Below are 21,847 nucleotides of genomic sequence, written 5' to 3'. Positions count from 1 at the left end.
AGTTGCGAAAAGATGTATCGCTTCTTTTGGGGGTACACGCTCAGGCGTTACCTCCAGACTACTAAAGAAATCAATATCATTTTGAGTCATACTTCCCACAATTGGCTAACGGGTAAACTAAAAGTACTGTGCAAAGTTGCCCCACCTATGTTAAAGGCAGCCTTGCCAGTAGGTGCGCAACGGATTACTTTCGCTTGCGATGGATTACTCCCAGGCTGTTTGTTGTAAAACCTTGACACAGATTCAAATATAGCACTAATCAAAAGACTTTTCCCCACACCAGCGCCCCCTGTAACAAAGAGGCGCAACGGAGTTTCTTTGCTTTTTACATGATACAAAACATGGTAATATATCTCTCTTTGTTTTGAATTCAATTTTCTAAGAAGGGCGTTGTACTCAGAGTCATTAATTAAGGTAATTGACGGAGCAACAGTATTTTCGGCATTGCCATCAATAATTTCTCTATTAATATTTCCTACAGGTTCTTGAACCGTATTAATTAAAAAATCGGAATCATCCATAGCTAAAGATCTATCAACTTCATTTCTATGTTCTAATTCAGGCTGGATATTAGTAACATCCACTTGAATTTCTCCATTTTCAAAATCAGCTACAGCCTGTTCTACGGCTTCTTCGTCAATTTCATTGTGAAATTCTTTCCTAACTTCATTAATAGTTTCGCGACAAAGCTCATATTCTGATTTCATATCCTTTGTCAAAATATCATTACTTTCATCGCGCCAAGGCTTAAACAACATTAATTGTTCACGATAAAAGTTATCGGGATCTTTTTCTAAATTGAATCTTCTGTACCTAATAATTTTAGCACGGCCACGTTTCCTAATAAACCCTGATTCATCTTTAAGTTTCAGCCATTTACCACAAGCTTCAACTTCATTGCTCTCTCCCTCATCAACATGATCGTGGCGGCTTTAGTCACTCTACGGGCTTTGGAATATTCGTACCAGGCACCAAATTGAGCTAACGTTATTGCCTCTAGTTCCTCTGGCCTTTGAACATAATGTTCTAGCATCCCAGAGGCAAAAACATCATTACTGTCTGCTGGTAGTTCTTAAGAATGTGTACACAATTTTCAGGGGCATTGGTGTTTATAAAAACACAGGCGCGACTGCACCTGGACACAGGAATTTGTAAACCACAGTAAGCCGCTTACCTCGTGGGCATTCAAGAACTGATTAGCAATTAGTTTCAACTTCTGTTTTACTGAACATTTATCATTTTTTGCCTGTTTAGAAGCTTCGCGCAGAAGCAAAGACATCCCTCTTTGAGACTTTCCTATATATGATACAATATACATAACCAGTGCGTAAGCATCAAGAACGAATTGAATGTCCATATTCGCCTGCCAAAGACGCAAAGCGCACGGATTGTAAGGATTAACTCTAGTATCTTTAGGGTGTATTTTGAACAAAACTGTTTTCCTTTTGAGGTCATAAGTAACGGCAGAAATATATTCCACTTCTGACCAACCCAACTTAGCTAGCAACTTCTCAAAACTATCTACCCAAAACTCTTTTTCTTTCGATTGCAACATCTCATACAATCTCTTTGACCTTGCCTTACATCTGAGTTCTTCCTGTACGCTACCAAGCTCTCTTAAACTAGGGTCGTAAATTATGGTTCTGGGCATAGGTGGAAACGGGATTCCAAAACGACAAACGGAATTATTATCGACCTTCTTTCTACAAGTCGTTGTGTGTTTGTGAATTTGTAATAGTGTTAACAAATCTAAATGTTCGTCATTGTGCTCAGCAGCACAAGAAATAACATTATCAATAAATTCCTCTACTTCCTTAACATTTGAGAGATCATTTTTAAGTTTTGGAGCATCTTTTATCCAAATCAAACCATGTTGGTGGGGCGAACCTCTTTGCTGTATTTCAACTCTAAAATAATAGTCTTCTATAACGCCAAGAGGACCTAATTTCTGTAACGCCTTAAGCAAAGCCCGAAAACGGTGGTCAAAATATCTAGCGCAAGTAACAGGATCATCCTGAATCAGTTTTGCCCTTTCCGAAAAACTTAAATTATTAATATCATCGTTAGGTAAACTCTCCTGCCCAGAGGTTAGTCTCAAAATATTCAGTAGCTCAGGCCATTTACTTTCGGCAACCGAAAACGTTATGAAAAAGGTAGCCGTACCAAGCTGTCTAATCATACCCATCAATTCCTTTTGTCTGTGTTGCCAATAAGAAGGCGAGCTCTGTAGTCTTTCTAAAACCCTAAAACCATCATCCTGCTTAATTAAAGCATCAAGAGAACCTGCAGAGGCTAAAAGTCCAGCAGTATAATTCAACCCATCTGTTCTTTTAGTTTTCCTCATGCAAACCTGTATAGATTGACTAACTTTCAAGGTTTCCAATTTGACAAAAGAGTAAAACAATTTCGAAGGATTTTTAGCACAGCGCCTATCAATATTACGAAGCTCCCATTTAAAAATATCACCAAAACTTCCCTTAACCTTAAGGTTCATTTTTTGACCCACGTAAATGCTCGGGAATGACAATTCTTCCGCATCCTCGTCAAAGAGTAAAGACATTGGGGTTTGACCTTCACCAGGAGCAAACTTAACATGCATGGTATTACTAGGCAAGAAATTACTTAAAGAAACTAATAATGTGTCTTGATTCCCAACTGTTAACGAACTACTTTCGTTGGGTTCATTCCACATATCATAGCTATCATTCTCTGCGTTTATTGGCGCTACTGGATTATCTCCTGATACATCAACTTGATTTACCTGACGGTCATTTTCGTCAACAATAAATTCAAGTTCTTCAGGAATGGGGTCTAATATGTCACTCTTAACGGTAATTCCATGTTTAACATACAAAGGCGTTTTTACCAGAACGTTCAGGGCCTCTAAAATGACTTTGGGTCTCACAGTTTCGTACAAATAGGGTGTGTTATACTGCATTCTTCTCATAAACTCAATTTGAATAGTATCCGTGTCTCGAGGTAACCTGGGTAAATCCGAGGCGGTGGACTCTACATTTATAGGGACGTTAACCACATTTCCTTTAATACCACGTAGTTGGTCACACCCTAACCTTCGTATTTGCATGAATGGTATTCGTGGTGATATCATTCTTTCTTCTAAATTACTTATGTTACTTAATTGCGCAGGTATTTCAGGAAACACAAATCCATTTTCCCTTGAAAATTTTGGAATTTGCTTTCTCTTAACGCTTTTAAAACAAGTACTACACAAAAATATTTCATCATTCAACTCTCTTTGTTCAATACCAGGGACTGACAAAAAATCAATGGACTTTACAATGGTGCCAGATGACTTAAAAAAAAAGATTTGAACATCCTTCACACGGCCACGTTGGGCCATCTTTTATGCTATCAAAATAGGTCTGCTCTATAAGGGAGGGGTTTGCTCGCCTATCTGCGGCTGAAGATCTTTGTCTAGCACGTTCAACATCTCTATACTCGGGATCTTGGCGTTTAGCCGCCATACCTGTCTGGTTTCTAGCACGTTCAACATCTCTAAACTCGGGATCTTGGCGTTTAGCAGCCTTACAAGCCTGGTTTCTATCACGTTCAACATCTCTATACTCGGGATCTTGGCGTTTAGCCGCCTTACCCGTCTGGTTTCTACCACGTTCAACATCTCTATACTCGGGATCTTGGCGTTTAGCCGCCATACCTGTCTGGTTTCTAGCACGTTCAACATCTCTAAACTCGGGATCTTGGCGTTTAGCAGCCTTACAAGCCTGGTTTCTATCACGTTCAACATCTCTATACTCGGGATCTTTGCGTTTAGCAGCCATACCCGCCTGGTTTCTAGCACGTTCAACATCTCTAAACTCGGTATCTTGGCGTTTAGCCGACTTATACAATTGGTTTCTGACACTTTCTCTTTCCCTATAATTTGGATCTTGGCGTTCAGTAGCCTTACTTATCTGATTTCTTACACGTTCGCTTGCTTTATACCTTTCATCAACCCTTTTTAATTTCTTGGTAAATATACCACCCTGATTTTCAATTTCACAATGTGACTCATTCTCTCGCTTTTTCCCCTTACCTAGCGACTCCCTCTTACTGCATTCTTCATTTTGTCTCAAGATTCTTAATCTTTCTAAGGGATAGACATTACCATGGGACGTACAAGGTACTTATTCATCGCCCTCGATTATTTCACTAATATTAGCATTATAATTTTGTACATTATTGGGTTCCTCATTAATAGATATGCCTACGCTTACAGTACTTTCAATAAAGCTTTTATTTAATGCATCATCTTTCGCAGAATCATGGCCAACTGGCCTCGCGGTGGGAGCAAAATTGGGTGTGCTAGAACCTGTTCCCGAAACAGCCTTTTTTTCAGCTGCTAACACTCTTCTCCTTTCATTTTCTCGTTTCCTAAATTCAGGATCTGACCTTTTTGCCCTCATTCTTTCCCTCGCTTTACGTTTCCTGATTTCCTCTTTACTTAAATTATTATCTTCCTCCATTTTGTTATTCAGTTAAATACTCACAAAGATCCGCAAAAGCAATCCCCTTGCAAGACTCTGTAACGTTTGAAATATTATTTTCCGAAGAAAGTTATTATGGAAGATTGAATTATGAAGTACTACCTTTGAAATTCAAATAAAGAATGATAAAAGTGCGTAAAAAAGGTCTTTCACAAATAGGGGGCGTATAAACTAAACAGCATTTGTTTATATTTTTAAAAATATACATTGCCAATAACACTTTTTTAGACACAATAGTGGAAGTTTTAGTCTCATTTAAAACATGTAAAACAATTATCTCATCTACAAATAGCTTACACATGTCTTTTTTACCAATACCTAGCCGTTTGGATTTTTCTAACGGCTCTAAGCAATCTTAGCACCAAAATATTTTTTGATACAAAATAAATGTTCTATATTCTTCATTTTTGAAAATATATTTTCAAGCGTTTATAATGATTACTCTCTACACCTACACTAATCTAACAAGGAGTATAAATCCACAAGTGGAAGCGGTGTTTTTATTGAAAAAATATATTTTTAAGCGTTTATCATTACGCTCTACAGCTACACTTATCTTACACAAACAAGGAGTACTATAAACCCACTACTGGAAGCGGTATTTTTATTCAAACGTAAAACAATTTCGCTTAAGCTTAACATCTCTAGGAATCGGTAAAAATATCTCTATCACTCCTAGGTAACTGTATGCGCAGGATTTTACGACATTGTAACTCAAATTCATCTGATTATATTTTAACAAGGTTAAATCTAACTGGGAATAAGATGAAAGGAGTAGAAGCTTATCTGTCTTAGGAAATATGAAATTTTATCTTAACAGTTCGTTAAATCATAAGTTTATAACGAAAAAACGCGGAAGGGGAAAACGAGCAGACAACAGCGAATTTTGGGGGTGCCAAAGTTGAACTTCCACTCGAAACGCAATGAGAAAGTGGATAAAATAATGCAATCAGCTATTTAACTGCGTCGATATATTTAACGACTTGACCCATGACATGCCCTTAACACTGGCTTCTATGAATCCTATTTATTCTTGGATGCTAGGAAACTTGGTATACGTAACAGTCTGTACCAAGTACCCAAGCATCCTTCAATAAACGTATGGCAACATTGTGGTACGCATGGTACAACTAAAAATTTGGATGTGTATTTATCTTTCGACTCACTCCAAGCCGTTAAGCCCTCATTAGAGAGGATTTGAAACACTATCGTAATTCATAGTGTCTCGAATCTCTACGTTCCTGTCCGTTATGAACAGTGCTGAGAGAATGATACATCAGAAAGAGCCATTCAAATCGAATTGCCGAAAATATTATCCATAAATCATTTCATATAACAAAGAAAATAAATTATTATGGTTCTGAGAGGAGCTTCCCATTTTGGTTGTTGTTTTCAAAAATATATCGCAAAGCACGGGCCTTGATGGATACAGGAGGCAATGTAGGAAATATAACGCCATGCACGGGCCTTGATAGATATAGGAGGCAATGATTTATCGACTTCGGTACTTGAGAGGTTTATCTTTAATATTTAAATAAATATAATTATTTTTAATTATTTTAATCGGCAGTAAATAACTTTAAAAAAAGTTAAATCGTTTAAAATAAAGTTGTTCCTATTATCTTTCGAAACTTTGCTGATATTCACGTTTAAAGTGAAGGGTACCTCTCTTGCCCGCTTTTTTCAAATTTTGGGATATATATACGATTCGTTTCCATTATAATAATAGATAAAAACGCATTCGCGTGACCCGATGGTGGAAGCCCTGCCATTGGGAGGCTAGACGTTTCTCGTAACCCTAGCCGATCGCCGCGTATATCTTGAAACCAAACGGTGACGAAGGAAAAGAATCCGGAATGGACTGACTGGCGTCCATGTGGAATGGACAAAGACCTGAAGATGGTGGTGCATAGAAGCTGGTGTCAATGTGGAATGGACAAAGACCTGAAGATGGTGGTGCATAGAAGCTGGTGTCAATGTGGAATTGACGAAGAACAGAAGATGGTGGTGCATAGAAGCTGGTGCATGGTGAAATTGACGAAGATCAGAAGATGTTTGTGCTAGGAAGCTAGCAAGTGCAGACTAGTGTCCATGTCGAGTGGACGAAAACCAAAGCTGGTGGTGTTGGAACTCAAGTAGAATAGCCAGAGGAGACAAACCCAAATTTCCGTGAACTGTCAATGCAGTCCGGAAATTGGGAACACGTTTGCTCCGATCATGTGTTCGATTCTCTTCGGAGCCTCGTTGTTATGATACTTAAACTAGTTTTCGTAGCTATTAAATTTTGAAAAACTAAAAATAATAGTTGCTTGAGATATGCATTAATGCAAAAAACAATAGGGTAAAACTGCGAAGAAGTTAATTTAGTAAAATTACTGAAATATTCAGCATTCTTCTCGCTTCGGAACCAGGGCTCCGTGGCTTAGTGGTTAAAGCGCCTGTCATGTAAACAGGGGATCACGAGTTCGATTCTCGTCGGAGCCTAGCTGGTATGTTACTAGAACTAGTTTTCGTAGTTATTAAATTTTGAAAAACTAAAAATAATAGTTGCTTGAGATATGCATATATGCGAACAATAGGGTAAAACTGCGAAGGAGTTAATTTAGTAAAATGACTGAAATATTCAGCATTAATCTCTCTTCGGAACCAGGGCTCCCCGGCGTAGTTGTTAAAGCGCCTGTCTCGCAAAAAGGAGATCATGAGTTCGATTCTCTTCGGAGCCTCGTTGTTATGATACTTAAACTAGTTTTCGTAGCTTTTAAATTTTGAAGAACTAAAAATAATAGTTGCTTGAGATATGCATATATGCGAACAATAGGGTAAAACCGCGAAGGAGTTAATTTAGTAAAATTACTGAAATATTCAGCATTAATCTCGCTTCGGAACCAGGGCTCCCCGGCTTAGTTGTTAAAGCGCCTGTCTCGTTTACAGGAGATCATGAGTTCGATTCTCTTCGGAGCCTCGTTGTTATGATACTTAAACTAGTTTTCGTAGCTATTAAATTTTGAAAAACTAAAAATAATAGTTGCTTGAGATATGCATTAATGCAAAAAACAATAGGGTAAAACTGCGAAGAAGTTAATTTAGTAAAATTACTGAAATGTTCAGCTTTCTTCTCGCTTCGGAACCAGGGCTCCGTGGCTTAGTGGTTAAAGCGCCTGTCTTGTAAACAGGAGATCACGAGTTCGATTCTCGTCGGAGCCTAGCTGGTATGTTACTTGAACTAGTTTTCGTAGCTATTAAATTTTGAAAAACTAAAAATAATAGTTGCTTGAGATATGAATTAATACAAACAATAGGGTAAAACTACAAACGAGTTAATTTAGTAAAATTACTGAAATATTCAGCATTAATCTCGCTTCGTTACCAGGGCTCCCCGGCTTGGTTGTTAAAGCGCCTGTCTCGTAAACAGGAGAGCATGTGTTCGATTCTCTTCGGAGCCTCGTTGTTATGATACTTAAACTAGTTTTCGTAGCTATTAAATTTTGAAAAACTAAAAATAATAGTTGCTTGAGATATGCATATATGCGAACAATAGGGTAAAACTGCGAAGGAGTTCATTTAGTAAAATTACTGAAATATTCAGCATTAATCTCGCTTCGGAACCAGGGCTCCCCGGCGTAGTTGTTAAAGCGCCTGTCTCGTAAACAGGAGATCATGTGTTCGATTCTCTTCGGAGCCTCGTTGTTATGATACTTAAACTAGTTTTCGTAGCTATTAAATTTTGAAAAACTAAAAATAATAGTTGCTTGAGATATGCATTAATGCAAACAATAGGGTAAAACTGCGAAGGAGTTAATTTAGTAAAATTACTGAAATATTCAGCATTAATCTCGCTTCGGAACCAGGGCTCCCGGCGTACTTGTTAAAGCGTATGTCTCGTAAACAGGAGATCATGTGTTCGATTCTCTTCGGAGCCTCGTTGTTATGATACTTAAACTAGTTTTCGTAGCTATTAAATTTTGAAAAACTAAAAATAATATTTGCTTGAGATATGCATTAATGCAAAAAACAATAGGGTAAAACTGCGAAGAAGTTAATTTAGTAAAATTACTGAAATATTCAGCATTCTTCTCGCTTCGGAACCAGGGCTCCGTGGCTTAGTGGTTAAAGCGCCTGTCTTGTAAACAGGAGATCACGAGTTCGATTCTCGTCGAAGCCTAGCTGGTATGTTACTAGAACTAGTTTTTGTGGCTTTTAAATTTTGAAAAACTAAAAATAATAGTTGCTTGAGATATGCATTAATGCAAACAATAGGGTAAAACTACGAAGGAGTTAATTTAGTAAAATTACTGAAATATTCAGCATTAATCTCGCTTCGGAACCAGGGCTCCCCGGCTTAGTAAACAGGAGATCATGTGTTCTCATTCTCTTCGGAGCCTCGTTGTTATGATACTTAAACTAGTTTTCGTAGCTATTAAATTTTGAAAAACTAAAAATAATAGTTGCTTGAGATATGCATTAATGCAAAAAACAACAGGGTAAAACTGCAAAGGAGTTAATTTAGTAAAATTACTGAAATATTCAGCATTCTTCTCGCTTCGGAACCAGAGCTCCGTGGCTTAGTGGTTAAAGCGCCTGTCTTGTAAACAGGAGATCACGAGTTCGATTCTCGTCGGAGTCTAGTGGGTATGTTACTAGAACAAGTTTTCGTGGCTTTTAAATTTTGAAAAACTAAAGATAATAGTTGCTTGAGATATGAATTAATACAAACAACAGGGTAAAACTACGAACGAGTTAATTTAGTAAAATTACTGAAATATTCAGCATTAATCTCGCTTCGGAACCAGGGCTCCCGGCTTAGTAGTTAAAGCGCCTGCCTCGTAAACAGGAGATCACGAGTTCGATTCTCTTCGGAGCCTCGTTGTTATGATACTTAAACTAGTTTTCGTAGCTATTAAATTTTGAAAAACTAAAAATAAAAGTTGCTTGAGATATGCATTAATGCAAACAATAGGGTAAAACTGCGAAGGAGTTAATTTAGTAAAATTACTGAAATATTCAGCATTGTTCTCACCTCGTAACCAGGGCTCCGTGGCATAGTGGTTAAAGCGCCTGTCTTGTAAACAGGAGATCACGAGTTCGATTCTCGTCGGAGCCTCGTTGTTATGATAATTAAACTAATTTTCGTAGCTATTATATTTTGAAAAACTAAAAATAATAGTTGCTTGAGATATGCATATATTCGAACAATAGGGTAAAGCTACGAACCAGATAATTTAGTAAAATTACTGAAATATTCAGCATTAATCTCGCTTCGGAACCAGGGCTCCCCGGTTTAGTTGTTAAAGCGCCTGTCTCGTAAAAAGGAGATCATGAGTTCGATTCTCCTCGGAGCCTCGTTGTTATGATACTTAAACTAGTTTTCGTAGCTATTAAATTTTGAAAAACTAAAAATAATAGTTGCTTGAGATATGCATTAATACAAACAATAGGGTAAAACTACAAACGAGTTAATTTAGTAAAATTACTGAAATATTCAGCATTAATCTCGCTTCGGAACCAGGGCTCCCGGCTTAGTTGTTAAAGCGCCTGCCTCGTAAACAGGAGATCATGAGTTCGATTCTCTTCGGAGCCTCGTTGTTATGATACTTAAACTAGTTTTCGTAGCAATTAAATTTTGAAAAACTAAAAATAATAGTTGCTTGAGATATGCATTAATGCAAAGAATGGGGTAAAACTACAATCGAGTTAATATAGTAAAATTACTGAAATATTCAGCATTAATCTCGCTTCGGAACCAGGGCTCCCCGGCTTAGTTGTTAAAGCGCCTGTCTCGTAAACAGGAGATCATGAGTTCGATTATAAGAGAGAACGCTTATAAGAGGTTCAGCAATATTTTGCGGCGAAAACTCGTATAGCCTACGACGATTTTGTCTCGGGCCTTCATGATACGCTCGCAACTTATCCAAAGCGCTTCGTGTCTTTCATTCGTTCGAAGAGTAAATTGCCGCCACCTTCTTCGTTCAAAGGTAATTTTGGGGAGATATCCGATCCATTAGCAGTGGCACGTTGTACTTTTGGGGATTTCTTCTACAAGAGCTTCAGCCTCCCTGATCCTAATTTGACTCTACCAGCTATGGGGACGTCTGGACCTGAATTCGTTTTGGAGTCCATCACACCTTCGGATGTAGCAGCTGCTTTGAAGCGTCTAAAGCCTGGGTCGGCGTGTGGACCAGACGGTATTACACCTAGATTACTTTTGACGATGGCGCCGGCAATAATAGGTCCTTTAGTTCGGCTATTCAACATTTCGCTCTCTACATCGACTGTAGCGTCGGCTTGGAAACTGGCGAACGTCGTGCCTATTTATAAGAATGGTGGAAAGAGGAACGACATATCTAACTATCGTCCAATTTCCCTTACTTTGGTTGTTGGGAAACTATTAGATTCCATTATTTCTGAGAAGCTAACCACTTTCTCTGAAGATAACGACATAATAACGCCATCCCAATTCGGTTTTCAACGCAACCGTTCTTGCACAAACCAGCTTCTGCGATCCTTTAACAATTGGGTGAGCGTTCTTGGTGAACGCAATCCACCAGATATCCATGTAGTCAGCTTTGCTTGGTCTAAGGCATTGGATTCTGTCTGCCACAAGATACTACTTTACAAATTGAGAAGATCTGGAATTTCTGGGACCACCCTGCTATGGCTTGAAAGTTTCTTAGCAAATCGCTACCAACGAGTTCTTTACCGTGGAGAGTGTAGCAATTATCTTCCGGTACGGTCCGGAGTACCACAAGGTTCAAATTTGGGCCCTTTGTTATTTAATATTTTCGTTGCTGACCTTCCAACTGTGATTACTGGTGACTGTTCAGTATATCAATACGCGGATGATTCCTATATCTCCCAGCCCATACGGTCTGCTTCTGATCGATCTTCACGACAAGCCAACATAACCCGTGTTTTTGAAAGAGGAGTTAATAACAACATCGCTCTCAACGTCAAGAAATGCAGCTTCATGGTGCTGTCTCGCCGTAGAGGTACTGATGACACCTTCTACCACTTACACACAACACCTTTAACCAGGGTATACACTATGCGCCTACTAGGAGTCATTTTTGCATGTGATCTGACTTGGACCCCGCAGGTTAGAACGGTCACTAACAAGGCTAAGCGCATTTGTGGTTTGATTCGTCGTACGACAAAACATATCCGTGGTTCGTTGACCCTGTACCGGTCTCTTTGTCTACCTATTCTCGAATATGCTTCTCCAGTTTGGAACCCTAACCTTACCAAAGATGTTGCCTTGCTGGAGTCGGTGCAGAAGGGGTTTACGCGGTTTGACCTACGATCTCCTCGCCCACATTTCCCTGGACATATTTCCTATGATATGCGCCTACAGGCCTTGGGGTTTCAACCGCTCTGTGTTCGTCGAGCTGTGTCTGATGTCCTCACCCTATTACGACTACGCGACTGCCAATACTTTCAATTGGACGATATACTGACGGAGAATCCCAGACACTCCGTACTAACGTATTCCTTACACTACGCCAGATGCCTCATGTTAAAGGAGTCATTTTTCTTTCGGTCTATACGGTTATGGAATAATCTTCCCGTATGTCTTAGGGAAATAGCAAACGACCTTTCTCTTCCCGTATTTAAGACTAATATCTCAAAATGTTTCTTTGAAACTTGGCTTTCTAAAAATTGTTAAAATTTCCTTTATTCCGAACGTTAACATAGTTTGAATCATACTTTTGTACGGGTGATTTTGAGCGGAAGGGGTAACCGATTTCTTGTTTAAAAATAAATGCACTCCGGGAAAGAGACTATGCAATTACATCAGCTTTCAGGTAAGATCCATCGTCCATTTTCACATCCGCTTGAACATGAAGCAGAGTTTGGGACAAGTCCGTGTACGATTCGGAATTTCCACTAATGCAGAAAACTAAGTTCGAATTGTTGCTGATGCTGGAAATGGGAAAGTATTCGACCCATTCACCACCGATTATTCCCGTTTGCGTTAACGGGACTTGGAATATATCCAATTCGCTATTGACGCAGCCACTAGAGTTAGGATGCATCAGCGCCATATTCTTGGGCTCAGGAAAATATATCGAAATAAGAACGACACGATGTTTTCTCATTCTTAGCCTTAACCCGAGTGACTTTGCGATGCACCCTACGCCTCTTTTTAATTCCGGATCCTGTCATTTCCCTAACCACATCCGCAGCTGACAACGAGGTTTCTTTGCCGGCACTCTTAGATCTTGTCACTTCAGACTTTTTAATTGGAATACCACTAACAACATTCATCACAACTTTAGCTCCGGTATCGAGAAATTTTCTTCCAAGAAACTTAGCACCACGTTTAAAAAGGGGCATGGCATTCCGAAAGGCCGAAGCCAGTATGTTCCCTAATCCATACCCGCTTTGCACAGGAACACACCGATAGACAGGCATGGATCCGAAACCAGCCTGGTTTAAATAATAGTTCTCATAATCGCTTAGGGCGGAAATGTATTGGGGTTGTCCTATGATGTTTGTCACCCGCCGCTATTCACTGAACTGAAAGTTACCCGTTACAGCTCGCATTATTATAAGGTGAGCCAGGTCCTTCGCGGTCTGAAGTATAGAGTAACGTTCACCTTCCCTCGCTCGAATTGTATGTGGTTTCCCAGTTCATCCATAATATTAATTTCTATAGTTTGTATGTCCGAAGAAGATACAGGCAGGTAATGAGGTCGAGCAAATTCCACATCCACAGTTTCTCCATATTTTCCTTTAACGCTAACTATTCTCAAAAGAGGGACTTTACTATCCCTACGATTGTATTTGTGACTACGTCAGAGTAAGCAAACAGAGAATGTAATACGGCATCCAAATCCACGATATAAGGTGCCATCATTGATTCTGTAATATCGTAACCCTCATTTGACTCAAGCGTAAATCCCATCATAACTGCGATATCACCGGGTATATTTATAGTGTAATTATAGTCCATAACAAGACGGCCCAAGGGCTCGTAATAGTAGCCACATCGTACGAATGAATAGCCCCTCTATACCCTACCCAAATGAGTGGATAACCCCTCTAAACCTTACCCTAATGAGTGGATAACCCCTCAAAACCTTACCCTAATGAGTGAATAGCGCTATCTTTTACAAGGCTTAAATGATTTACCGTGCATAAAATCAGAGTTAATAGCCCCTCGATTCCCTACTCTAAACAGTGATAAAATTATAACCGTATATAATAAAATCAAAAACTTAATAACTATAATGAGGTGTAATAAATTTTATTATGTGGAATCGAAGGCGCAATACTGACAATGAATTTATTAAATGTTAAGGCCCCGTCAGAGAAAAAAAATCCAAAAATGAGGGTTTTCACGAACTTTTGAACGGTTTTTACACATTGAAGGATATAACACAGGAACATGGTATTTTTTACATTAAAGCACCCAGTCTTGAACTAAAATTTAAGCTAGTGTTCGATTTGATACGTTAATTATACGTAATAATATTTAAATTCTAAAATTGTTCTATAAAGCTTGATGGGGTCCAGGTCGGAGGAGTTCATACTAGTGATGCCACGAATATTCGGTTGATATTCGGTATTCGGCCTATTCGGCCATTTTTTTCGTATTCGGTATTCGGCCGAATATTTCGTAATATTCGGCCGAATACCGAATCTCCAATCATGAAGGAAAAAAAACGGAAAAATTACTCAAAAATTATTTATTTCAATAACAATTTTTACTTTAATATTTATAATCATAATATTTCCAAACAGGCGATTTTTTGTTTGCCGATGACATTTTGTAAAGCATATAGTGACACGATCTACTCGCAAATGAACCAAAAACCTAAAGACGCTAGAGACGGGTCCTACTCCATAGTGTTAAAGAGAGCGCGTTGAAAAGTCGTAACTTCCCCCTTTTCATTCCCTAGTTCCAGAGTTTATGACCAACGTTGAAATCTTCCGCGCAGGCGCGCTGTAGCAGAGGCGGTAGAGAGCGGATCTAAATCTAAACAGTGGGTACGTTCAGTAACGAAAATCTCAAAGAAATCGCTGTTTTCTTGATGTTCGCTTGATGGGCTCGTGACGTCACAGTTACGTAAAAGGTTGTTGTACGGAAATGTGACATTTTGAAGTTAGCGCTGTTTTCGAAAATGTAGTTGGGGAACTTGGGGAAACGTCTTACTGGCCCTCAAAACGTCACGAAGCGCAATGGCGCTATTCAATTATTAAAATGACCTCGCAAAAAATCCATTTTTTTAAGAAAATTGTGTCTATTTGAATTGTAGAAGTATTTTTGTAATGAAAACTAATACAATTACTATAGGAAAAGCATTGTTGGAATTTAATTTTTAAATCCCGCGCCAACTTTTCGTCTGTCAAATTTTCAACAGTCAAGCGCTACGTCACGCCATCAAAAAAAACCATATCGATTAAATGGTTTTTTTGATGACCAAGCGCTGAGCATCATGACGTCAAAACCGGAAAACAGAAAAAGCGTACAGTGGGGAAAATTTGGCATCGCTTAGTAAGCGCTGTCATCAAAGAGGGTTACTGAACGTACGCAGTGTATCCCTCTCTCTGCTTGCGCGCCAATATTGCGCAGAGCAGTAATCACGTTACAGCTAGTGCCGAGAGGAGAGGAGAGTTTTCCCACGTGACCCTACATTTCGTGTAGCCGTCTGCCTATTCACCTCACCATTCCATACCCTTCTTCTTCCATGATGAGACCTGTCCCATTGCGGTCCGTGCGGGGGATGTACGTATTTCGCGGAACGGGTTACAGCTCATAACCGGTTTCGCGCGAGTTGCACATATCTCACTCCCGAATATTCGGTCGCCGAATATTCGGTGCTTCGGCCGAGAGCATGGCCGAATATTCGGTATTCGGTATTCGGCAAAATCAATATTCGCGGCATCACTAGTTCATACTCATCCTCGATAGCAATTTTTTAACAATTTTGGCAACAAATTTTCAGTCATACCCTAGGCTATCCAATGACCTATGTGAAATTATAATCAGCTTTTCCATTGAAAAGATATTCGAAGGTAATTGATTTTCCCAAAATCTAAATTTCACTATTTTCAAGGCTAGAACTTAAGTTGTTATCGCAGACAATTAAAAAATAGTTCACCGGACAGACCATGTGATGGCGCTATTTTTAGGTATTTTTCCACATTTTTAATCCTAAATTTATTTAGATTAGCTCCCTAGAATGTTCAGCCCCTAATATTTCAGTGCTTTATGTTTTGGTCGCTAGTTCAGTTTTTTTCCGCAGATGGTGCTCGTTGAGTAATACGAATTTTGGCGGCTAGCGAGGGCAGAAAGAGACTTGAATATACAGGGTATACAGGGTGCTGTGTTCATAAAAATGTTATAATTTGACAATTCTGAAAACAATTTAAATTTTCGAATAAATTTAATCATTCTTGACAGCAATATTTAATTATACGTATACATCTGAAGTTTTTCAGTCTTTCTGACGTATAGAAATACCAAACAGAATTTGTTATACACTATTGTGTAACACCCTGCATTTTGAGTTTTTGACATGTTACCCCCAGGATGTTAGACCATGAACGCTGGATCTCTAAAGGGACCGGAAAACGCCCGCCTTCCACTGTACAAACCGAGTCCTCTCTAGCATAGCGTCGGGGGAAGGGATAGGGGTTGTGAATTTGGGAACACTCAAGGCCATTCGGTCTTTAGTGATTCTGAATAAACCTATCGAAAAGAAATTTAAACGACCTTGGCCGTACCCGTTTTTTTTATTTTTTAACAAAGCAAACGTGCTATAGAGAAAAATCTATTCCGTTTACCAGCGTTCATGGTTAGACGCTTGCTTTATTGCCTGTTAGGGAAGGGGTGTTCTTTGGCGTTTTCCTTTTACTTCTCTTGTAACGCTGGCATGGAGCAATAACAAAGGATACCCGGATTACAAATAACTATATGTAAAGGCGTTTTAAACTAGAACTCCATGGGATCGCTCGAAATTGGCGAACTAAATTCCTAGAAAAGGTTTCAGCTATTCAGAACTGTCTATACATAGAGTCCTACTCCTATTGTTCGAATAATCTAGAATGCGTGAAGGTCATGGTTCTCAGGGCAACATAGTCTTTGAAATCATTCTTAGGGAGAGCACCATAGTATTAGCTACAAGACTGAAATTTTGTGATTCTTCAAGGGGTTCTGAAAACCATAAAGAGCGTTCCATATCTCTTTGTTTTCATTAATTGTTTTGGTTAAAAAATTGAATGCCCTTAAAAAAGGGAGTTGTAATGAATAGCCGGAGCAAACGGACTCAATCGATTAGGAAAATGTATCGCGAAAGCGCGAACAATTAAGCGAAATATGTACAGTTGTCACGGGGAATAGAACAGATCTAGGTACGGTATTAGAAGAAAGACCACAAACACCTGAAACAATGACAGGAGCCGAAAACTTGCTTCAAGCGAGTCAAGAGGATTGTAGTACGCAACTCACACCAAAGCGTCTGATGAAAAATAAGATGCCTACGTAAGTAACCTATTCTCAACTTTAGCGCATTTTATATTGACAGTAATAGGGAGCTAAAACTTGGGCCATGGGGGAATATCGTATGACGTCATGCAGCCCCCTCTCTGGGTGGAGTACTTGCGCATGGAAAGCTTCTCTCCACCCAGTGAGTGGCATGGCACCAAAGTATGAGATATAAGTGTATGACGTTGCAAGGTTTGAACTGTTAACTCCCTATTAATTTAAAAATAAAGGAGGAATAAATCTCTAGTGCTCGTCATAGTCCCGACCTACTCAGGGATTATAATAAAAAAGGGGGCGGGTAATTTCTTAGATCTAAAAGTATACGAATATTTGTTGACATTACATGTCTTACCGCTATTGGCTCTATAGATATCAACCAGATGATATTCAAAGTCATCATCTACAACATGAATATATGGAACCCAGTAGGTCTCTAGCCGATGATATCGAAGGTTACCGTAAAAGACATTAAACATGTCTTAAAATGGGCGGTAAACCTCCAAGATAAGCATAGAAGAACTTGTACAATGGGAAATCTAAAATTCGACAGTGAGAAGAAAACGGGACTCATTAGTTTATTTAAGTTCCGGTGTGTCACTTGCAAACGCATTATAACTGAAACCTCTGAAGAAATTCCAAAAGCAGCAAAGAAAGAAAAAAATAAAATAATAAACATGAATTCAAAAGCTGTGTGAGGCACTGTTGCCATTGGTAATGGATACTCCCAGCTTGATGAATTTCTCGGAATTTTGAACATTCCATCAATGAGTTGGGATAAATTCTCTGCTCAAGAAGCTAATCTTGGAAAGGTGAGTGTGGGACTGTTAAATTAATACGATTAATTGTGATATTATATGCACTAATAAAAAATACATTATATTATAGTTTTGGGAGGAAAGTTTGTGGCGAAAAATGAAAGCAGCTGGAGAGAAGGAGAGAAGACTAGCGATAGAGAAAAATGAAGTTGACCCGGACGGAGTTCCATATATAACTGTTTACTTGGATGGAGGATGGAGTAAAAGAAGTTATGGACACAACTACAATGCTGCATCCGGGGTGGTAAGTTAGAATATAATAAAATAAGTTAATGAGAAATAATTCGTTTCCTTTAAATATATCTATATAGGCCGTAATAATTGGGCATAAAACCAAAGAAATCCTTTGGCTAGGATGCAGAAACAAATACTGCACCATCTGTGCTAGAGCCTCAAATAAAAATGAAACACCGCGGGATCACGTCTGCTACAGGAATTGGGATAAGTCCTTATCCGCGATGGAAGCGGACATAATCGTCGAAGGTTTCAAAGAGAGCGAAAGTATGCATGGCTTACGATACAAACGGTTCATCGCTGATGGAGATTCGAGCGTGCATACACGAATTGTGGAAAGAGTTCCGTACGGTTTGTTTGTCACAAAACTAGAATGCGCGAATCACTCTGTCAAAAATTACACGTCGAGCCTGCACACAATTGCGGTCAACGTCAAATTACCAGCCCCTTCTCGCCGACTATTGAAACAGGTTATACCTTGTCTTACGGCGGCGACTCGTGGTGCTATTACGCGTAACTCACTAGGTGACTCGACAGTCAATGACTTACGAGAAGACCTCCGTAATGGCTGTGCTCACGTTTTCGGTGACCACCGTAAATGCAAGGATTATTTCTGCAAACCGAAAGAAGGAGAAGAAAATGTGCTTCCAAAAATTAAATCTGACGGCATTTTTCCATTCCTGGTCGAGGCTGTTGATCCACTGGTTAGAAAAGCGGATCGCTTATTTAGTAACGAAACCAACAATAGAGCCGAACTTTTTATGAGCATTCTGGCAAAGGTCAACGCAGGAAAAAGGATTAACTTTACGCAAAAAGGATCTTTCCTCAGAAGAAGCATTGTTAGTGGAGTAGCTTATCAATGCGGCAACGGATGGTTTCAAAGCCCAATGAAACGAGCCACGGGCAGAAGTCCTGGGCATTTTACTAAACAGTTTATAGAAAAGCGTCGAATGAAAAGGGAAAACTGGAATAGACGTCGAATTAAACTGCTGACAATCAAAAATAGGTTATCGAGGAAAAAAACCACTGTACTTCCAGCGATTCAAAAGGACTATGGACCACTGGCAGATGCTTTACCAATGACTCGAAACGAATGACAAACAGACTCGATAGCTATCAAGTAAGTCTATAAAGTAGTGATGGAAAATAAGGGTGAAGGCACTGACTTTTTTTATATTTCAATTTCAGGTGTCAAGAACCGAACAACTCGACATCGAATTCCGATCCCGTGGACAGCATGGTAACCCGGTGTACGACTCGCACTGTGCGTATCGTTTGACAGCTTCAAATTTTGGTCTGGTCATAAACAGGAAAAGTACCACTTCCTGCCATAATTTGGTCAAACACTACTTTATAGTAAAGCATTCTCTACCAAACCAACAGAGTACGGAAAGACCAAAGAAACTGTTGCTAAAGAGAAATTTAGACTTCAGTTTCAAAAGGATTATCGTGATAGTGGACTTTACATTGACTTAGAAAACGGTTTCCTGGCAGCTAGTCCAGATGGTAAGTTTTAACTATACGTCAGCCATCTCCTTGCCCAATTTAACTCCCCCACTAGCTTATTATACAATATGGGAAATCTTTTTCCCGTAAATAGGTGTGTTAGAGTCGGACGACGCTCTACTGGAAGCAAAAACAGTGCCATCGGCCATTGGATTGGATGTTGCCGAAGCCGTGAAGCAAGGCAAAATCAAGTTCTTGGACGACAATTTGAAACTAAAACGAAAGCACATGTATTTCTACAAAAAAAGGCCAGCTAAACATAGCAAACCACTCGAAGTGTTACTTCATAGTTTACATTGACGAGAAAGTACCAATTCATGTTGAAGTGATACACACAGAATAAAAATGCTGTAAAATAAACACTATGGTAATGGCAATAGCGTATGCCATCAAGATGATGTTAATTTAGTTGTGCATCCTCCCTGTTTTTAATACCGTTGACCATACTGTTTTTCTAAACAGTGGAACTAACAGTTTTAAGAATTAACTGTTCGTGTATTCAGGGGCGTTCGTAGCTTGTAAAATAACCGCTTCAGAGGTTGTTTCAAAGACAGTCTTAACCGTTGATTATATTGTAGGGGTCAATGAAAAAACCAGCACTATATGCTCTTTTACAAAAAATAAATCACAATTACATAAAATGTCTGCTGCTGTAAAACTAACAGCAAAATATGTGGGTTTAAACTCACTTAGCACTGTGGATTAAAACGTGGTTTGCTGTGAAAATAAAAACACACCATGCTGTTTAAAACCGCTTATGATACACTAAAAAAATAGGGTTGCTGTAAAAATAACAGCTCTTAGAACAGTTTTAAATCCCGGAGCTTATTTTGATAAAGACGCTCTTTGCTGTTAAACTAAAAGCACTCAAACTTTTATTAAAAACATTAAGCTCTGTCGGTTAAGATGCAACTGGTCATTTATATAAGACGACTAGCTGACAGACTGTCCATTAGGGTAGATTTATACTGGTTGCTGTAATACACTCTAAGATAATGCGGTGTGCTTTAGCACCTTTAAAAGTAGTTTATAAGGTTTCAAATTTGACACCATTACAGGTGTTCATTTACACCCCGGAAAGGGTTTAATAACACTTATTTGAGCATTTAGTGTCAAAGATAAGAATAAAATGGTGCAACAGAGGTTCAGTTTAACACCTTTTTAACTCTTATATCGAACTAAAAGTTAATTTTTACTCCCATATGAGTGTTGTGCAATTCCTTAAAGGGTGCAGTATAACACCTTTCCGAGTTTAAATAACGCTTTCTGAGTGTCGCATGACACCTTCCTGATTGGTTGATTTATCAGCAAATAGCGCTATATGCTTAGCAAGGTTCAACCTTGAGAGAACTTAAGAGGACAGTTCTAACAAGCAAGGGTAGTTCTCGTATCAATGTGAAACTACATAAAAAGTTGGCCACTTGATCGACTTAAAATCCAGCGTCAAACTGCATGGTAAGTTGGTCATTTTCACCGACTTATTAACTTCTGAAAAAGGCAGAAAGTTATAAATTAGTTTAAAAGCATCGGGTATTAAATTGGTTTTGGAGGCCCTAATATCCCAGCAGTAGATACAGTCGTATTCGTTAAATTTCTTATTCTCTTTTCACGAAGAGTTTTTCGAACACCAAAAACGCGTTTGACCTAATCTATTCTACCATATTTAAAAAAAGAAAATCCATGGAAGTGCGAGAACTTGGAACAGTTTGACACTAACGACGTTTTTGAAGCGGAAATTTTTCTAACTGTAACTAAAGTCGACGATATAGAAGTTAGTGTACGGTTTATTTTGAGGGGGCTAACTTTGAAATTTGGGGGCGCTATAGCCCCCATAAAAGGCCTAGCGACGCCACTCCAAGAGTGTCGCATAACGCTTTTAATAATGTCGCCTAACACGTATCAGAGTGTCGCCAAACACGATTTGTACATTTTCGGTCAATTTTAGAAATAAGTAGGTTGAAGTTATAATGAAGAAGAGAAATTGCAAAGATAAAAAATTCGTTTTAAAATTAGCAATTCACTGACTTTCCAAAATATTTATATTTTCATATGGGTCCTTTCATAATAAACGCGGACCTTTTCCAAAAGGCTTAGCATGGTTAGGTAAGATTAGGTTATATTGCTTCAAGGTTTAAATTATAGCTCTTCAAGGTTTAAATTAAAGCGCTTCAAGGTTTAAATTAAAGCGCTTCAAGGTTTAAATTAAAGCGCTTCAAGGTTTAAAATAAAGTGCCTCAAGGTTTAAAATAAAGTGCTTCGCTTCAAGGTTTAAAGTAAAGTACTTAATGTTCAAATTATAG

At 38.8% G+C, this 21,847-nt stretch overlaps 1 protein-coding gene and 5 non-coding genes across 6 annotated transcripts; all 6 read left to right on the top strand.

Moving 5' to 3' along the window:
* The first annotated feature begins 6,916 nt into the window (after window positions 1–6,916).
* Window positions 6,917–6,989, top strand: TRNAT-UGU (transfer RNA threonine (anticodon UGU)). Its single transcript has one exon. It is a non-coding gene; the product is annotated as a tRNA-Thr (tRNA).
* Window positions 6,990–7,636: 647 nt separating this feature from the next.
* On the top strand, window positions 7,637–7,709 carry TRNAT-UGU (transfer RNA threonine (anticodon UGU)). The gene has a single exon. It is a non-coding gene; the product is annotated as a tRNA-Thr (tRNA).
* Window positions 7,710–8,594: 885 nt separating this feature from the next.
* Window positions 8,595–8,667, top strand: TRNAT-UGU (transfer RNA threonine (anticodon UGU)). Its single transcript has one exon. It is a non-coding gene; the product is annotated as a tRNA-Thr (tRNA).
* A 389-nt stretch (window positions 8,668–9,056) lies between these two features.
* TRNAT-UGU (transfer RNA threonine (anticodon UGU)) lies at window positions 9,057–9,129 on the top strand. The gene has a single exon. It is a non-coding gene; the product is annotated as a tRNA-Thr (tRNA).
* A 404-nt stretch (window positions 9,130–9,533) lies between these two features.
* Window positions 9,534–9,606, top strand: TRNAT-UGU (transfer RNA threonine (anticodon UGU)). Its single transcript has one exon. It is a non-coding gene; the product is annotated as a tRNA-Thr (tRNA).
* Window positions 9,607–18,123: 8,517 nt separating this feature from the next.
* On the top strand, window positions 18,124–19,138 carry LOC149650507 (uncharacterized). The gene has a single exon (XM_089849123.1). It carries the CDS (start codon window positions 18,266–18,268, stop codon window positions 19,136–19,138), a length of 873 nt encoding a protein of 290 aa, XP_089705249.1. The 5' UTR covers window positions 18,124–18,265.
* The last annotated feature ends 2,709 nt before the right edge of the window (window positions 19,139–21,847 follow it).

This window comes from Phalangium opilio, unplaced genomic scaffold (genome assembly GCF_054372755.1).
Source record: "Phalangium opilio isolate 3A_F unplaced genomic scaffold, DU_Popi_V2 ptg000086l_1, whole genome shotgun sequence".
Classification (NCBI taxonomy): Eukaryota; Metazoa; Arthropoda; class Arachnida; order Opiliones; family Phalangiidae; genus Phalangium; species Phalangium opilio.
The sequence above is the reverse complement of the archived record's forward strand: the minus strand, read 5'-3'. Positions and strand labels throughout refer to the sequence as shown.